The 16,648-nt window shown below is 42.6% G+C and overlaps 1 protein-coding gene across 2 annotated transcripts in view; it reads left to right on the forward strand.

The window, feature by feature from the left end:
• Nucleotides 1-15,647, forward strand: part of Ptprg (protein tyrosine phosphatase receptor type G) — a 671,028-nt gene extending 655,381 nt beyond the window's left edge. For both annotated transcript variants that reach the window (XM_032918016.1, XM_032918017.1), the window contains 4 exons: nt 3,721-3,867; nt 4,565-4,707; nt 14,126-14,261; nt 14,809-15,647. In XM_032918016.1, the coding sequence (XP_032773907.1) occupies nt 3,721-3,867; nt 4,565-4,707; nt 14,126-14,261; nt 14,809-14,955 (573 nt within the window). In that variant the 3' untranslated portion in view covers nt 14,956-15,647. The remainder of the gene's footprint in view (nt 1-3,720; nt 3,868-4,564; nt 4,708-14,125; nt 14,262-14,808) is intronic.
• The last annotated feature ends 1,001 nt before the right edge of the window (nt 15,648-16,648 follow it).

Genomic DNA, 16,648 nt, shown 5'->3' on the forward strand with positions numbered 1-16,648 from the left:
AGGGGCTCTCTGTAAGAGTCGGCCCCTTCTCCTGGAGGCTGGGGTAGTTACAGGGCCTAAGGGAGGGGTGGGGCAAGGTGGTAAAGTTTCCTTTGAGGGTGCAGCGTTGGCCATTGCTAGGGTTAGCCAGGGTGTTGTCAGTTAAAGAATGTCAGATGTCAATAGAGATAGCTTCTGGTGGCCATTCCTGGGGAACCTGGAGCACAAATGGTCAAGAATCTAGAAGAGTAAGTTATTTTACTTCTGGGAACCAAATTACCACTTTTAAGGGATTTGTCAAAATGGCATGGCCCTACCTAACATATACAGTGTATATACAAGTGCGTGCACACACATGCACACACATGAATATCGACTGGATTAAGATGTTGTACCTGAAGCTGGGACTGCAGTTCCCTTGATAGTGTTTGCCTAGCATGGACGAAACTCTGGGTTTAATCCCCAATACCACATAAAACTGGTTGTTTAATCTCGGCACTTGGAGAAGGAGAGGCAGGAGAATCAGGAGTTCAAGGTCATCCGTAGCTTTGTGCAAGTTCAAGTCCACCCTGGGCTACATGAGCTTCTGCCTCCAAAAGGAAAGGAAAGGAAAGGAATGAGGGAGGGAGGGAGGGAGGGAGGGAGGGAGGGAGGGAAGGAAGGAAGGAAGGAAAGCTTAAATTATTTTGTTTCAGGATGAGTAATTACTCCCAAATTCAATGTATGTAGATTTTTCCTGCCTTTGATTTCTTTAAACTAACTACATCATAAACTATCCTTAAGCTTGTCTTTTGAGAATATAGACATATATTGTTCTCATTTTTAAAATATGGAAATAGAGGCTCGGCAATGTGAAGCATAGGAGAGACGGAATACTAGATAAATTGATGTCTGCGTCATTCCGAGGTCCTGCCCGTCTTACTATATATCCTGAGTCTGTTTGCAGGGTCATACTTCCGTTTCCTTGAACAAAGCATACCAACTCACGGCAGTTCCAGGCTTCTTTTGTATAGACTAAACCCAATTGCTAATCTGCTTCCCCTTCTGCTGAGCTTTAAAAATAAAAACGTACTTGGCAATAATCTGTATTGAAACTTGAAAGGGTGATAAGTCTCACTGGATGGCTGGCTCATTTCTAATGCAAGAGTGCAAGATTAAACAACGCCTTCTTTGTTGTGAGCATTACTCCTGACTTCCACAATTGTAAATAGACATTCTCGGTAAAACGTTCATAAAAATCTACGTGCCTCAGGCGAATGGGAGTTTCTTCTTTGAGCCCATTAGAAAAAAGGGGGAGGGACACGCACACCATCATAATCCTGTTTCTTAATAGTCTTCAACCATTAACTCTTTTCTTCGGAAGCCACAATTTTCAGGGATAGAATTCAAGCGCCACGCCTGGATTTCTAGTTTTAAACTTTAAACAGACGAACACGTAAAGCTTGCCTGCTTCAAAGCTGAATGGTTTCTGGGTTACCCCTGGAAAATCTGCTGCCAACGGGGTAACTTACCTGCTATAAAAACGCCTGTGTGGTAGCCAGCCTGCTTACTTACACGCTGCTTCCCCCCTGAGAGGTGTAGTCCTTTCCTCCTCAGTCACGGTAGGACTTAGATGCTACTTCACTGGCATCTGTGAGTGAGCCCTCACTTGTCAGGACAGATGGTACGAATCCCGTATCTATCCACTATCATCCAAAATTTATAAAAGACTCTTAAAAAAGGGGGCAAAAATATGTCTCCAAGGGTGACAGAGATGATTAGCAGGTGTGTGAAAAGGTACTCAGAGTGACTGTCATTTCTCCTATAAAATAGTACCACCTACCAATTAGGTGGCTATTATTTAAAAAAAAAAATCAACAAATGACAAATGTTGGTGAGAAGGAATAAAAACTCTTGCCGGCGTGCTGTAACATGGCCGTAACCCCGTATGTAGCATTTAAGGGCTACATAGCAATGCCCCATCTTTTAGAAAGAATTGAAAGATAACTCACTATTCATCGGACCATTGACTAATACAACCACGCGGAAAACAGTATTCAAGTTTCTAAAGAAATATAAAATACCACTAACCCTCTGCTGGGCATACATCTCCCGAAATAAGATAAGTACCCCATGAAATCTCTAGACTTAAGGATTCTCCGCAACGCTGTGCACAACAGCCACAGAATAGAGACAACCAAGTAAGCACGTGTGGCATGTTTCCTGGCCCTAAGAAACGAGATCTTGTTTTTTGCCACCGATGGAGACCACTGCACTGAGTAAGCCACACGTAGGAAGAAAACATCCTATAACCTCACTAAGGAAAAACAAGTTCAAGGAAGGCAGAGAGCAGGATGGTAATGGGGCTGGGGAGTAGGCCAAGGGACACAAAGCACAGGTTGTATGTAAAATGAGCAAATCTACAGATCATGTGTCGAACTGTAAGTAAAAAGCTGTGCTATACTTAGCATTTATGGAAATTGTATTGTAGCTATTGCCACAAAAGTAATGTGTGTGTGTGTGTGTGTGTGTGTGTGTGTGTGTGTGTGTGTGTGTGTGTGTAAAGTGACAACATGTTCATTTAGTTGACTGTAGTAAACTTTGCTATTTATAATATGCATTTTGGGGCTGGGGATTTAGCTCAGTGGTAGAGCGCTTACCTTGGAAGCGCAAGGCCCTGGGTTCGGTCCCCAGCTCCAAAAAAAAAAAAAGAACCAAAAAAAAATATATAATATTCATTTTCCTTCAAAAGTACACAATGAAATTTATTTTTAAAACACTCATTTGGGCTAATATCCACTTATCAATGAGTGCATACCATGTGTGTTTTTCTGTGATTGGGTTACCTCACTCAGGATGATATTTTCCAGTTCCCTCCATTTGCCTATGAATTTCATAAAGTCATTGTTTTTGATAGCTGAGTAATATTCCATTGTGTAGATGTACCACATTTTCTGTATCCATTCCTCTGTTGAAGGGCATCTGGGTTCTTTCCAGCTTCTGGCTATTATAAATAAGGCTGCTATGAACATAGTGGAGCCGTGTCTTTTTTTATATGTTGGGGCATCTTTTTGGGTATATGCCCAAGAGAGGTATAGCTGGATCCTCAGGCAGTTCAATGTCCTATTTTCTGAGGAACCTCCAGACTGATTTCCAGAATGGTTGTACCAGTTTGCAATCCCACCAACAATGGAGGAGTGTTCCTCTTTCTCCGCATCCTCGCCAGCATCTGCTGTCACCTGAGTTTTTGATCTTAGCCATTCTGACTGGTGTGAGGTGGAATCTCAGGGTTGTTTTGATTTGCATTTCCTTATGACTAAAGATGTTGAACATTTCTTTAGGTGTTTCTCAGCCATTCGGCATTCCTCAGCTGTGAATTCTTTTGTTTAGCTCTGAAGAAAAAAAACACTCATTTGCTAATCAGGTATAAACTAAAGCTATTCTGAAGTAACAACCGAGTAGCTATAACTCATCTCTGGTTATCTCTTATAACTCAGAGGTAATGCACGCTCTATGGAGAAGCAGCTCGGGTGGTTCCAACAAGAAAGAGGTCTTATGGGATGGTTGTTGTCAATGCACCTTTTATAATAGACTATACTAACACTGTACATGACTAGATGGGGTGTTGGTGAGTCTATAAGATCAACTTAGAAGGTAACCTGAGTGGCTTGAGAGATGCAAACGTGAGGAGTCGGTTTGCAAGAAAAATGAAAAACAGATTCGGTTACACTGTGAAAGAATTCGTTTTCTTGGTTCCCAAAGGCAGAAGATGAGTTTGTGTACTGGCCGAGTCGTGAAGAATCTATGAACTGCGAGGCCTTTACTGTCACACTCATCAGCAAAGACAGGCTGTGCCTCTCCAATGAAGAACAGATTATCATCCATGACTTCATCCTTGAAGCTACACAGGTAACTTAAACCATCCTCCGTCTGCAACCGCCCAACCTGGAGCCCCTGTCATCCTTTTAAGTAATAATGAAGTGATTTCTCTACCTCGGAGATGGGCTCTGCTGTTTGGAGAAGACTTAATTTTAAAGAAATGCATTCTGGTTTTCCTTCCCTCAAATATTTGCTTTTTGTCAACTGGGTAGATGAGACGTAACAGTCTCTGGTTGAGTAACATTAAGTAGATCTTCTGGCTTAAAGATAATTATCCCATAATGAATATGGGATAATATTCAATATAGGGGAGAGGGCTGCTTCCTTTGACATCGGAAAGAAAGCCTTGTGCTGCGAAGATGACACTTTAATAGACACCATTTCCACATATAATAACTGCCTCCTTGTGAGAAGGATAAGAGATATCAGCAGTTTAAATGGTACCTCAGCCCCTCCCTAATTCTCTTTTCTATTATAAGTCAAGGTTAGGGTAGTGGGCCACAATGTACTTACAGGTGTATTGGTTTGGTTTGGTTGTTTGCCTGACTAAAAAGATCCTACTGTTCCCAAGTATGGTATGTTTTAATGACAAGTAGGTCTTGTGTAATTTGGTCAACCTAGCATTGTTCAGTTTCCTGTGGTGCATGCTTCCTAGGGAGCAGGCATCAGGCATTTGATGACAGACATATGAATTACAAGAAGACCTACAATTCTGTCTTGGTTGCAGGATGACTATGTACTAGAAGTTCGACACTTTCAGTGTCCCAAATGGCCTAACCCAGATGCCCCCATAAGCAGTACCTTTGAACTGATCAACGTCATCAAGGAAGAGGCCTTAGCACGGGATGGCCCCACCATTGTTCATGATGAGTAAGTGTCTGTTTCTGTTTGTTAGGGTTGGGTGCTGTTCTTACGGAACTCGCACAAAAGTACAAAAGGAATACCACCTCCTCTCTGTTTCAATACTCCATGTTACTTCCAATGTGGACACGCATGTGTAAAACGGTTGTGGTTATGTTTTAATTGGTCAAGCTGGGCTCCAAGTGTTCCTAGAGAGTATGTTCTAAAAGGGGAAAATATTGCACTTCTATTCTTCATCAAAAGTATGCAGCTCTTCCTTGGGGACAGGCACACCTTAGCCTTAATATGTGTCATTCACAGCAGCTGTGCTCACCTGCACAAGTCTATTCCGAGGTTAGTCTGTTCCTACCCAGGATGCCTGCAACATAATCTTTTCAAGTGGTTGTATGCTTTACACAAATAGTGACAGCTAGTTTCCCGTGTAGCTGAGCTAATCTCCTTTAATAATTCCCAACATGTGATCTGAGATCCCTGTGGGTTATATCTCCAAGGCCTCTTCAGCAGATCAAGAAAGTCAAGTTTTTAAACATATGTTTGTGTACATGTATGTATGTATATGTACATATTATAAAATGTATATCATAATATATTTATATATCACAACAAGGTGATCTGCCTTGTCCATTCTCTGTCATGAGTATATAGAGATTTCCAGAGCTACCTGACATGTTATGAAACCATTACTCAAGGCCAGTAGAAGGCATGGGTTTCTGTTGTACATTTTCTGTTTTAATTCCTAATACCTGAAATTTCCTAAGTAAAAATTTAGCCATTATTATAATTTGGTCTTGGGAACAAAGACTTTAGGCTGGTAAGAAATCCTGTAATAAATGCCAATTGACTGGTCTCTACTCCAGCAGCTGCAGAGACATCCCCAAGTCACAACTGTTAAGAATCACAAGAAAATAATTTTATGATATTTACTGTGTGCTTGGGAGAACAAACACAGAAAGATAGTTGGGTAGAACCTGGATAGATTTATATTTCGTGTCAGCTGGAATCAACCACACAGTTTATGGAATCCAGTGTAAAATGCAGCTTTTGGCCTCTCTGTTGAAAGACACTAAGCTTCCAGATGGCCACTGTCAAGCTCTGAAGTCCAGGCAGGGCTCCCCTGAGTGAGACTCAGAGCCTCCTCCATCCCAGCCCCGACTCCTCACTGCCTTCCTAGTTTTTATAGTAGTCACTCCTGCTCCCTCTTTCTCATTCAGATTGTGCTTTAATTAATTAATTAAATTCTTTCCTGCTTTCTGTTCTCATTCACTCTCCACACTTCAATTTGATTTTGAATTTGGGGATCTGAGACTTTTCATCTGTTTGTTTATTTGTTTGTTTTGATGTTGTCGTTGATGTTGTTTGAGGCAGGTCTTATTATATAAGCCCAGGCTGGCCATACTACACGACATGGCAACCTTCTTGCCTTGGCCTCTCAAGTACTAGGATTACAGCATGCTGGACTCTAGACTAATTTTATTTTTAATTTACATTGCTACTTCTCCCCGAGAGCAGCATTTCTTTCCCACCCTACTGACTTCTCAATGAAATCTTACCTTCTTCGCAGGGATAGCTCTGTGACAGTGTTCCTGGCTCTGATTCCTTTTTCATTTTACCAAAAATAGATCTTTGTTCTTACAATTTTATTCTGATCATGTTTTCCTCTCCCACAACTTCCCACTGTCATCCAGTGAGAAAACTTCCTTTTCCCACTTCCCCTGTCATCCAGACCGCACACTGTCTGTTTCTCCTTAGTAAACAAATAGGCATCTAAAGAAAATAGGATAAAATAGAAACAAATCAGAGTAGACAAAGCAAACATACAGAAGAGGAAGAGCCAAAGAAAAAGCAAGAGGAACACATATAGAGATGTACACATCTGGACACATAGGAATCTCGTAGAAACACAAAACCAGAAGCCACAATATATCCACACAAAGGACCTTTAAGGAACAAAAGAAAAAGAAAAATGCCCTTGATACAACATTATGAGACAAAGAACCTCAAAAGATGCCGTTCAGTTTCCTCTTGTCCATCTACTGCTGGGCATGGGGCCGATCCTTAAGAGAGGTTTGTTTCTGCCATGAGATTCCCTTCGAAAAAACTAATTTTTCACTTGCAAGCAGTTACCTGTTAGTTCTGGCTTCCGGGTTAGGGAAGGAGCTCGTCCCCACTTCTCTTGATTCTACGACCCTGTCTAGGGTGGCCCTGTACAGGCTCCGTGCAAGCTGCCTCTGTCTCTGATTGTAAGTACTGCTTGTAAGGCCTTGTGCATTAGGCCTTGTTTCCTGAATGTCTTTCATTCCCTCTCACTCTTACCCTCTTTTTGCTTCCTCTCCTTCCCTAAGCCCTGAGGGGAGAGATTTGATGGAGACCTCTGCCTTAGGGCTGAGCGTTTCAAGGTCTCTCGCTGTCTGTATATTGTCTGTGGGTCTCTATTTGTTCTCATCTGCAGAAGGAAGCCTATCTGGTGATGGTTGAGCAGGGCACAGATGTTTGACTATAGCAGAATGTCTTCAGGAGTCACTTTATTGCTAAGTTCCTTTAATGGAACAGCAGTGTTTGGTTTTCCCCTGGGTCCTTGGCCTAGTCTCAGGTTCCTGGCACCCCAAGCGTTGTTGGGTATGAGTTCCATCCATGCAGTGGACTTTAACTTAAATCAGATCGTGGTGGCTGGTCCATAAGCTTTGTACCATTGTTGCACCAGCACATCTTGCAGGCAGGTCACCATTGTAGATTGATGGGTCTGTGGCTAGGTTGATGTTTGCCTTTCTCCTTTGCCAGTATGCAGTGCAGGGCACCTCCCAATACCATGTCAAGTTCCCCAGCTATAATCTTCAAAACAGTCTAAAGGTATAGTATTGCCCCTTTTGTGGCCATGGATAGCATGCCCACCAGACGTGGACCTTCATCTGTTTTAGAATCAACACAGACCCAATACTTCGGCAAAAACAAATAAACAAAACAAAAGCACTAAGCTAGCATTACTTTTAACTGGAGAACGTATACTGAGCCAACTTCCAAAACCAGTGGATTTATATACAACTCTTGTGTAATGTAGCCTGTAAGTTAGTAAGATCCGTCCATGTAGTTCTGAATGAAACCCAGCAAATGTTATTCAATCCCACACAGTGCGTAAAGGTCTAAATGGAGCGGCCTTTATTTTCTTCGGTCTTTCTTATATTCGAGTGTTAGATGTGTAAGTATATTAGATTTCAGCCTTTAGGCTTACTTAAGCCTTGATGCTCACACACTTCTAGGAAAGGTGACATTGGGTGCTTTCCTCATGTAGGTACATCTCAGGTGTCCTTACACAAAACTGGAGGCAGCCTAGCCCACAATAACCTAGGCTGTGTGTCACAACTACCATCACGTCATCTGTCCTTGACTGAAAGGCGAGACCTGAATTAGGAATGGCCCGTGCTAGAATCGGCAGCCCACAGAAAGGCTAGCATAATCAGCAGCCCACAGAAAGGCTAGCATGCACACTCGTGAAAGCGTGTTCCAGAGCAGACAGCAGGCAGCCCACTGTCCTATCTGCCTAGCTATAGCTGACCTTTAAGAAGAGCTAGGAAAATAAATGGGGGTGGAGGAGGTTCCCTAGGTTTAATGATTCCACTGGAACAAGTTAAGTAAAGATTAAATTGCTTCCTTCATGAAACCAAGTCAGTCAGATGACTTCTTAAAAACACTGTGAAAATAAGGCTGACTTAGTACAGCTTAGAATCTGACAAAGAGAACACAATGAGACAGGACCAAACAAAACCAGTAAAATGGAGCAATCGTAGCGGGTATTAAAGTAATACATTTAGAGAGCCAATGGGGGCTTCTATGGAATGAGTATAAACACATATTATGAGCCAGTTAACAAAAGCAATACATAAAAAATGAAAATTACTGTTAGTAAAAATGAAAGAGGTGGGCTGTGGCGGAATGGAGGGGACTAACGTAGAACTAGCAGAGGTTAGACATGGGGTCTCTGGTCTAAGAAGTGTTGCACAAAACCCAAAGACAAACAACAGCTAAAGGTTTCAGACACAGAGAAGAATCCAGTTCCGAAACTGAACTAGCCAGGAGACACTGGAAACTGAGTTCTACCTGGTGTTGGTGCAGACACACCGGCACTTACGGTTCTGCATGAGAGTGAGTCTGTGGAAATAACGGCTTCCTTATATAAATTGACCAAAAATTGAATCTCAATAAATCACTGCGAACCGGATACAAAGCCACACTCCTTTGTCACAACGCATTAATGTTGTGACATTAGAAACCCAGAGTTCAATATGATTCTGGATCCTATTAACGGAAACCGAAATCCTCATATTCAAAATTATTTATTAAATAATTTGTGGTTTAAAGAGGTAATCAAGATTGAAACTGCAAAACGATAGGAAATGATCAAAGAATTAACTTTCAAACTGTACATCCCCTAAAAGAGCCATAGCCCAAACTTCATTTATTGAAGTTCAAAAAGAAACTTGGCTCTCTTCTTAAAGAGCTAGGGGAGAAGAAAAGATAAAAGTGCTGAAATGCAGGTAGTTAATAGATGAAAGCAAGAAGAAGGAAGGGAACAAAGAGAGGAAGCATAAACAATAAATAAGGCCTGGCCTACAAGAAGGTGCAGAACGGAATCGGGGAGGTGACGTGCTTCTACAGTCCCAGCTTCCAGGGGCCTGCACAGGATCAAGGGTCCGTGTCCCTGGAGCCACAGTGACAAACATCACAGAGGCATACATTAAGGAAATGGCTCTTCCGTTTTTACATGTTTACTTAAACAAATAATTCTCAAGTGTCTTAAAGTCTGTTCTTCTAGGTCCTTACCTCTTATAAATTACCCACATTAAGTTGATTATAAATAAAGTATCTGGGGAGGAGGCAGATAGAAGAAGAGTGTCCCTGAGCTGCTGATCTTCATAGTGGAATCTTGGCTGCAGGAGATCACTGTACTGCTGTACCTTTGCGTAGGTACAACATGCTCTCTGATAAAAACCCAGAAATAATACAGTGTAAGGGAAATAACGTGAGCACTTGAGCCTGTGTACTTATAATTTCGTGATTTACCAAGCTTGAGGCATAGGTAGTGGATGGTGTTTACATATGTGCCCGTCCCTATTCCTAGCCGTATCTGTTTGCAAGCTGAAATTTACCCATAGACTGACTGTAAGACTGTGGGGCCAGTCACGTTACCTGAATATACCTCTTTGATATCAAGCAAAGGTGACAGCAGGATACTTTCTTTGGGAAGGGTAACTCAGTGTATGTGGTTATCTCAAAGAGAATACTGCACACAGTAGTGATTACCAGGAAGTAAGGAAGAGAGAGAGCTCCCCAAGGGCTTGGGCCTCAAAGCTCTCCCTGAATGACATTGCAACAATAACAGTAATAGTGAGACTACAGAGCACGAACAATTTTTTATTGTATATTTTATGTATTTACATTTCATATGTCACCCCCTTTCCCCACTCTCCCACCTCCCCTACCCCCTTCTCTTGCTTCTGTGAGGATGCTCCCACTCCTACCTCAAGACCCTGGTGTTCCCCTGTGCTGGGAAAACAAGCCTTCAGAGGACCAAGGGCTTCTCCTCCTATTGATGCTGGACAATGCCATCTTCTGCTACATATGTGGCTGGAGTCATAGGTCCCTCTATGTGTACTCTTTGGTTGGTGGTTTAGTCCCTGGGAGCTCTGGGAGGTCTGGTTGGTTGATATTGTTGTTCTTCCTATGGGGTTGCAAAACTCTTCCCTTCCTTCAGTCCTTTCTCTCACTCCTCCATTGGGGTCCCTGTGCTCAGTCTGATGGTTAGCTGCAAGCATCTTAATCTGTATCAGAGCCTCTCAGGAGACATCCATATCAGGCTCCTGTCAGCAAGCACTTCTTGGCATCAGCGATAGTGATTGGGTTTGATGGCTGCATATGGGATGGATTCCCAGGTGGGGCAGTCTCTGAATGACCTTTCCTTTAGTCCCTGTTCCACTTTTTGTCCCTTTATTTCCTCCTGTGAGAATTTTGTTCCCCCTTCTAATGGGGAACTGAAGCATTCACACTTTGGTCTTCCTCCTTCTTGAGCTTCATAAGGTATGTGAATTGTATCTTGGGTATTTCAAGCTTTTGGGCTAATATTCACTTATCAGTGAGTGCATACCATGTGTGTTCTTTTGTGACTGGGTTACCTCACTCAGGATGATATTTTCCAGTTCCATCCATTTGCCTATGAATTTCATAAAGTCATTGTTTTTTATAGCTGAGTAATATTCCATTGTGTAGATGTACCACATTTTCTGTATCCATTCCTCTGTTGAAGGGCATCTGGGTTCTTTCCAGCTTCTGGCTATTATAAATAAGGCTGCTATGAACATAGTGGAGCATGTGTTCTTGTTATATGTTGGAGCATCTTTTGGGTGTATGCCCAGGAGAGGTATAGCTGGATCCTCAGGTAATATGTCCAGACTGATTTCCAGAATGGTTGTATCAGTTTGCAATCCCACCAACAATGGAGGAGTGTTCCTCTTTCCCCACATCCTTGACAGCATCTGCTGTCACCTGAGTTTTTGATCTTAGCCATTCTGACTGGTGTGAGGTGGAATCTCAGGGTTGTTTTGACTTGCATTTCCCTGATGACTAGAATGAAGAACATTTCTTCAGGGAACACGAACATTTTAAACAGAGAAGGCTAGCACCGGAGTTGCAATGTACAGGCTAGTCTTATATATTTTAAGAATCAGGAGTAAAATAGCATCCAACAAAAATCTAGTAACATTGTACATTATGAGAAAATATGCTTTATCCTGGCCATCATAGTAACTAGTACCAAGATGTATGAATGAATCCAAGACATTTTCAAAGGGATTTTTAAAAAAATCAAGAGAGATAAAAATCAGTAGAAAACACCCATAATCAATAATGGAATAAGCAAGCATGCATTCAAACCCCCTCCAAAACAAAGAAAACGGGCCACCATCCTTAACCAGATGTCATTTACAAGAAGCCCATGACACACGGTGTCATTTTTTATCCAGATCTTTAGTAGTTTCTCCACAAAGAGCATGCCTGCTTCCAGTGCTGGTACATTACACGATCCAGGGTTTAACCGAGGTAGCAAACACAAAAGACAAGAATAAAACATGAAGATGCAGCGCTCACATCATATGTCCACTGCCCAGAGAACCTACGAGTTACCGGAGTTTCAAGAATTGTGCTGTGCACCTGTGTCCAGGTTCATCAAGTCAGCACCATTCGCTTCTCTGTACATCCACCGAAGGCAGCCAGGCCGTGAGTACCACACAAGGCTACTTGGAGGAGCAGCAGAGATTCCTCAAACTTGGGAATTAAACAAAAACACAGTGCGTGAGGATAGAAAGGAAACGCTGAGACCCAGCCGACCCGGATAGATGGAGAAAAGGCATGGTGTTGTGAAGGAAAACTGAAAAGCTGGAGAGACATGTCTTCCCTTGAACTCAGCTGTATCTTCTTGTAGGGTCGAAACATCCTAGCATCCTCTGTTGTTCCTTGATAGTCTGGTTCCAAAGCCCTTCTAAAATGGGATAGAGTGGAGCAGAAGTTTGCAGGTGTTCTGAGAAGACTGCAGTGAGAATGTGCAGTATGTGGGTTTGGGGCTCTAACAGAGTACACGTTCATAAACTGTTCTGGAAATGTGACGAGCACAGATTAGAAGCTATAAAAGAAAATCTTAAAAAAACGCTGGGCTGCAGACAGCATTCTCAAACGCAATCTCCCTCCCCTCAAAACCAAAGTAACCTTGATTTGCATCGTTTAGATGTAAACCTAATTAAATGCCCGTATCCCAGGGAAAGAAAAATGTTCATCAACAATGTTTATAAAAACTGGAGAAGAGGGGAAGCCCTTGAAACATGTACCAGGAACACGATAAAATCATTCTGAAAACCATTTGAAAGCAGCAAACGTAACAGATGTTACCCGAAGTTTATTAGCGGAAGAAGCTCAGAGAGAAAATACACTCAGATGGCTAAAAATCGTATTAAGGACTTTCTTCACACTCAAGGAAATCAGCCATCAGCTTCACAAAGGCTTTTAAAGCTTGAAGTGAGGAGAAACTAGCATCTGACCAGGTAGCAATCGGTTTGAAGGAGAGCCACCTGGCGGTATCTTTGAAACCTGTAATGCGAAGAACTTTGGAAGTTCTGACTTGTTTTGAGTCACATCCGTTCATACATAATAAAATCCCTAAGTCCTTAGAGATTCACCAGTTGGCTGTTAATCTGTCGTACAATGTCCTGGTGTGGATGTGGCCACCTCTGACACGCTGCGAGGAGACTGTACTGCTTTACCTGTCTAGGACTGACCTCAGAGAAGCCTGTTGAAACCAGCATTAACACAAACATAGATAGATGTGCTGCTACACCGGGATGCTTCTGCGTTATGATGTCACTGGTGACAGGAATTCCCAGGCACACTGTGATCTGACAGGAACGACATAAACGTAACCTGTGGTTAGGCAAAACATCATCCATTATACAGTGAGATTTCTCTAAGTTCAGTTTATCTGCCTGAGGGTTGGAGAGAAGGCTCAGCTATTAAAGGCCAAGATGGCAACAGAGTGGACACTGTATGTTTAAAGACATTGGAAAATGAGGGCCCTGTAGCGCTTCCTATTTATGTGATAGGAACTAAGCAAGGCTCTCACCCTGGGTTGGCTTGCTTTTTTCCCCACCTGTGTATTCCAGTGCCCGTGCAATACTGCTACCTACTCAGTCTTCCCAGATAGGTTATCCAACACCAAACCTGTAATATTTCCATGTCTGTTTGTGAGCCTTTTGTTTCTGATTAGATATCAAGCTACGTTTCTATTGTTCTATTGGAGCAGTTTGGCAGATTTTATATTCATAAAAATGTCTTTTTAATGGACTATAAAATTTTTTATTACTTTTATTGTTTTACAGTTATCACCCCCTCCCTCCCAGTCAGCCCTCCCACAGTTCCTCATCCTTCATCCCATTTCTCTTCCCCCTACCCCTTCCCCTGTCTCCACAACTCCCACGCCAGGCCTCCTCACTTCCCGGGGTCTTAAGTCTCTCGAGGGTAAGGCATGTCTTCTCTCACTGAGGCCAGGCCAGGCAATCCTCTCCTGTATAGGTGTCGGGGGTTGGGGGTGGGGGCTCAGATCAGCTGGTGTATGCTGCCTGGTTGGTGGCCCAGTGTCTAAGAGATCTCTGGGGTCCTGGTTAGTTGTGACTGCTGGTTTTCTTATGGGGTTGCCCTCCTCCTCAGCTTCTTCCAGCCTTTCCCCTGTGTGTGAACTTGTAAATCCCTCCTCCCGTCAAACTTTTAAATCGCTCTGTCTTCTGGAATAGACACCAACGCACCTAATTCCTGAGGAAATACAAGGAGGTAATTTCCTTCTGCCACGTGCACCCCATTAACAAATCTAGAATCAACCTTCTTCTCTCGTCCCTAGGTATGGAGCAGTTTCTGCAGGAATGCTGTGTGCCCTTACCACCTTGTCCCAGCAGCTAGAGAATGAAAACGCTGTGGATGTGTTCCAGGTGGCAAAAATGATCAACCTTATGAGACCTGGAGTATTCACAGACATTGTAAGTAGTTTGCGTATGCATCAAACCTTCACAGTATTGGGCGACCCACAGATTTATACTCTAGACCTGGGGCTCTTAACCAGGGTGTGCTGAGCAGGAGACATCCGGCAGTATCTGGAGACTTACTGGGTTTCACAACTGGACTGAAGTGCTCTGGCATTTCCTGTATAAAGGCCAAGGCTGCTACTGGTAAACACCGTACCATGTGCAGACAGCCCTTGCCAACACAGAATTATCCAGCCCGAAATATGTGTAATGTCGTAGATAAAAGGAAACCTTTGCTTATTAGTAGTGTGTTGTCCAGTTACAAAATAAGGTTATTCTTTTTTCTTAGCGAGTCACCAACACTAAAACAGGGACCGGTAGGACATGAAAACAGTGCAGAGCTCAGTGATTAAGGGTTCAAACGGTCGCTTTTAAAGTCTCTTAAGATGAGATTTCTGCTCTTCTTGTCTCTCTGGGAGTGTTTTCTAGAAGTATATTTTTTTTGAGCAGTCTTTCCATCTTAGACACGATGTCTAACCCACTCTTCCTTCTTGCCTTCCAGGAACAATACCAGTTTGTCTACAAAGCAATGCTCAGCTTGGTCAGCACTAAAGAAAATGGAAACGGTCCCATGACAGGGGACAAAAATGGTGCTGTGCTAACTGCAGAGGAGTCGGACCCTGCAGAGAGCATGGAGTCTCTGGTGTGACTGGACCCCGGAAAGGGCACTTCCTTTGTAAACTTCTGAGACTTGTAAAGACAGAACTTTTTTGAGGCCTTTTTTGCCAGACTCTAGGTTATACAATAACCCAGTTACTTTTTTACACTGATAAAACTTTTGATATTTATTTTTTGCCATTTTCTGTCTTAATGGTATCCTACTGAGCATTTGCGCCTGTTCATTTCACACAGTGAAACGCAACTTTACCTAGTTTGCACTATATGATCAGTGTTACTGCCTATAATCTAATACTACAGAAACCCTGATGTGACATTCCATGACCACATCCATGCTATTTTTTTTTTCAGTTCCGTGCAGTGAAAGTCTTTGTTCTGACAGTGAATCTCAGTTTTATTATTATTCTCAAGCAACTGCAATTTCCTAGCAGGCAGCACTGTACTTTTCTCGGTCCCCTCTGTTTTCTAGGCACTGTTCGATAATTACGCCTTCTGTTTCAATGGAGTGGATGGGCATCGTCTCCTTTTGCAGGACAGCAGGTTACTGGGAGCTCTTAAGGTCTGTCAACATCAGTTCCATTTGTAATGACTAAAGAATCCACTGAGAAGTTAAGAGGGCTCAAGAGTTACTTCATGTGAACATCTCCTATTAGTTACCAAGTTATATTCACAGTTGAAATGTGTCAAAATAAAGAATCATTCTGTATTACAGATTTCACAGTAGCTATGTGGACAGTGTGTGTTATTTCCATTACTCTCTGAAGTAGCTACGCCCTCAAACTCAGGGCTGTCTTTTACAATGGGAAGATGGCCTTCTTTTACGCAATTTACTGGTGGCATTCTTTAGTTAATCCCACTATAGCTTTTTGGTAAATAGTACCACAGTAGCTACAAAAGCAAAATAGGTATTGAAATTTAAACGTAGTCGTTGAAAAGCCCCTACTAACTACTCCTAGAGCAATCTAATAAACACTACCTATACACAGCATTCTTTTTTTTTTTTTGCCAAATGTTTCATAATAAATCTCTTAATTACATCCATATTCTACTTAAGATGGAATTGGAAATATGTGTGGGACTCAATCCCTGTAGATGAATCAGTCTTACTTTGAGAAAGAAATAGGAATCTTCAAGAGAAAAATCTAGTTCTTGAATGAAAGATGGCATCTCCGTTTTAGACTGGGTTTTAAGACTTGTGGATGCTTACAAGCAAACGAACGACCCTAAAAGATGGCAGTGGTCGTTAGGAAGCCCAGAGTCCGGGCTCTGCGTCTGCTTTCAGCACGTGGTCCTTGTGTGCAAACTGAAAGCACAATTAAGCCATTTCATTTGAGTTTGTTTAAAACAAAAGAAAAACCACTAAACTTTTAACCAGGATCTGCACCTTCCTGTTCCTGTTTCCTTTTGAAAGTCAACTTCTGGCAGACTTGAAATCATCCCCCAAGACTGGTTTCCTCTTTATTGCCAGAAAGCATTAGAAGGAAGAAGGCAGCCTCTCAGCGGGAATGAGGCTTTATTGTGCTTGAGTCGTTTATCTGGAACTAGTCACAGAAGTGCCGGAGAACCAGAGCTGCTAAGGAGAGGGTCACAGGCCAAGTCCAAGGGTTTTAATGCATGGGCCAGGCCAGTAGAGGCTCATGAAGAGAGTGTGTGCACACACACAGAATTGGGAGGCTGGCTTTCGAAAATGCAGCCGAGTCCGCTTAAGTGTCTGTGCTAGGTGG

The sequence above is a fragment of the Rattus rattus genome, chromosome 12, assembly GCF_011064425.1.
Source record: "Rattus rattus isolate New Zealand chromosome 12, Rrattus_CSIRO_v1, whole genome shotgun sequence".
NCBI lineage: Eukaryota > Metazoa > Chordata > Mammalia > Rodentia > Muridae > Rattus > Rattus rattus.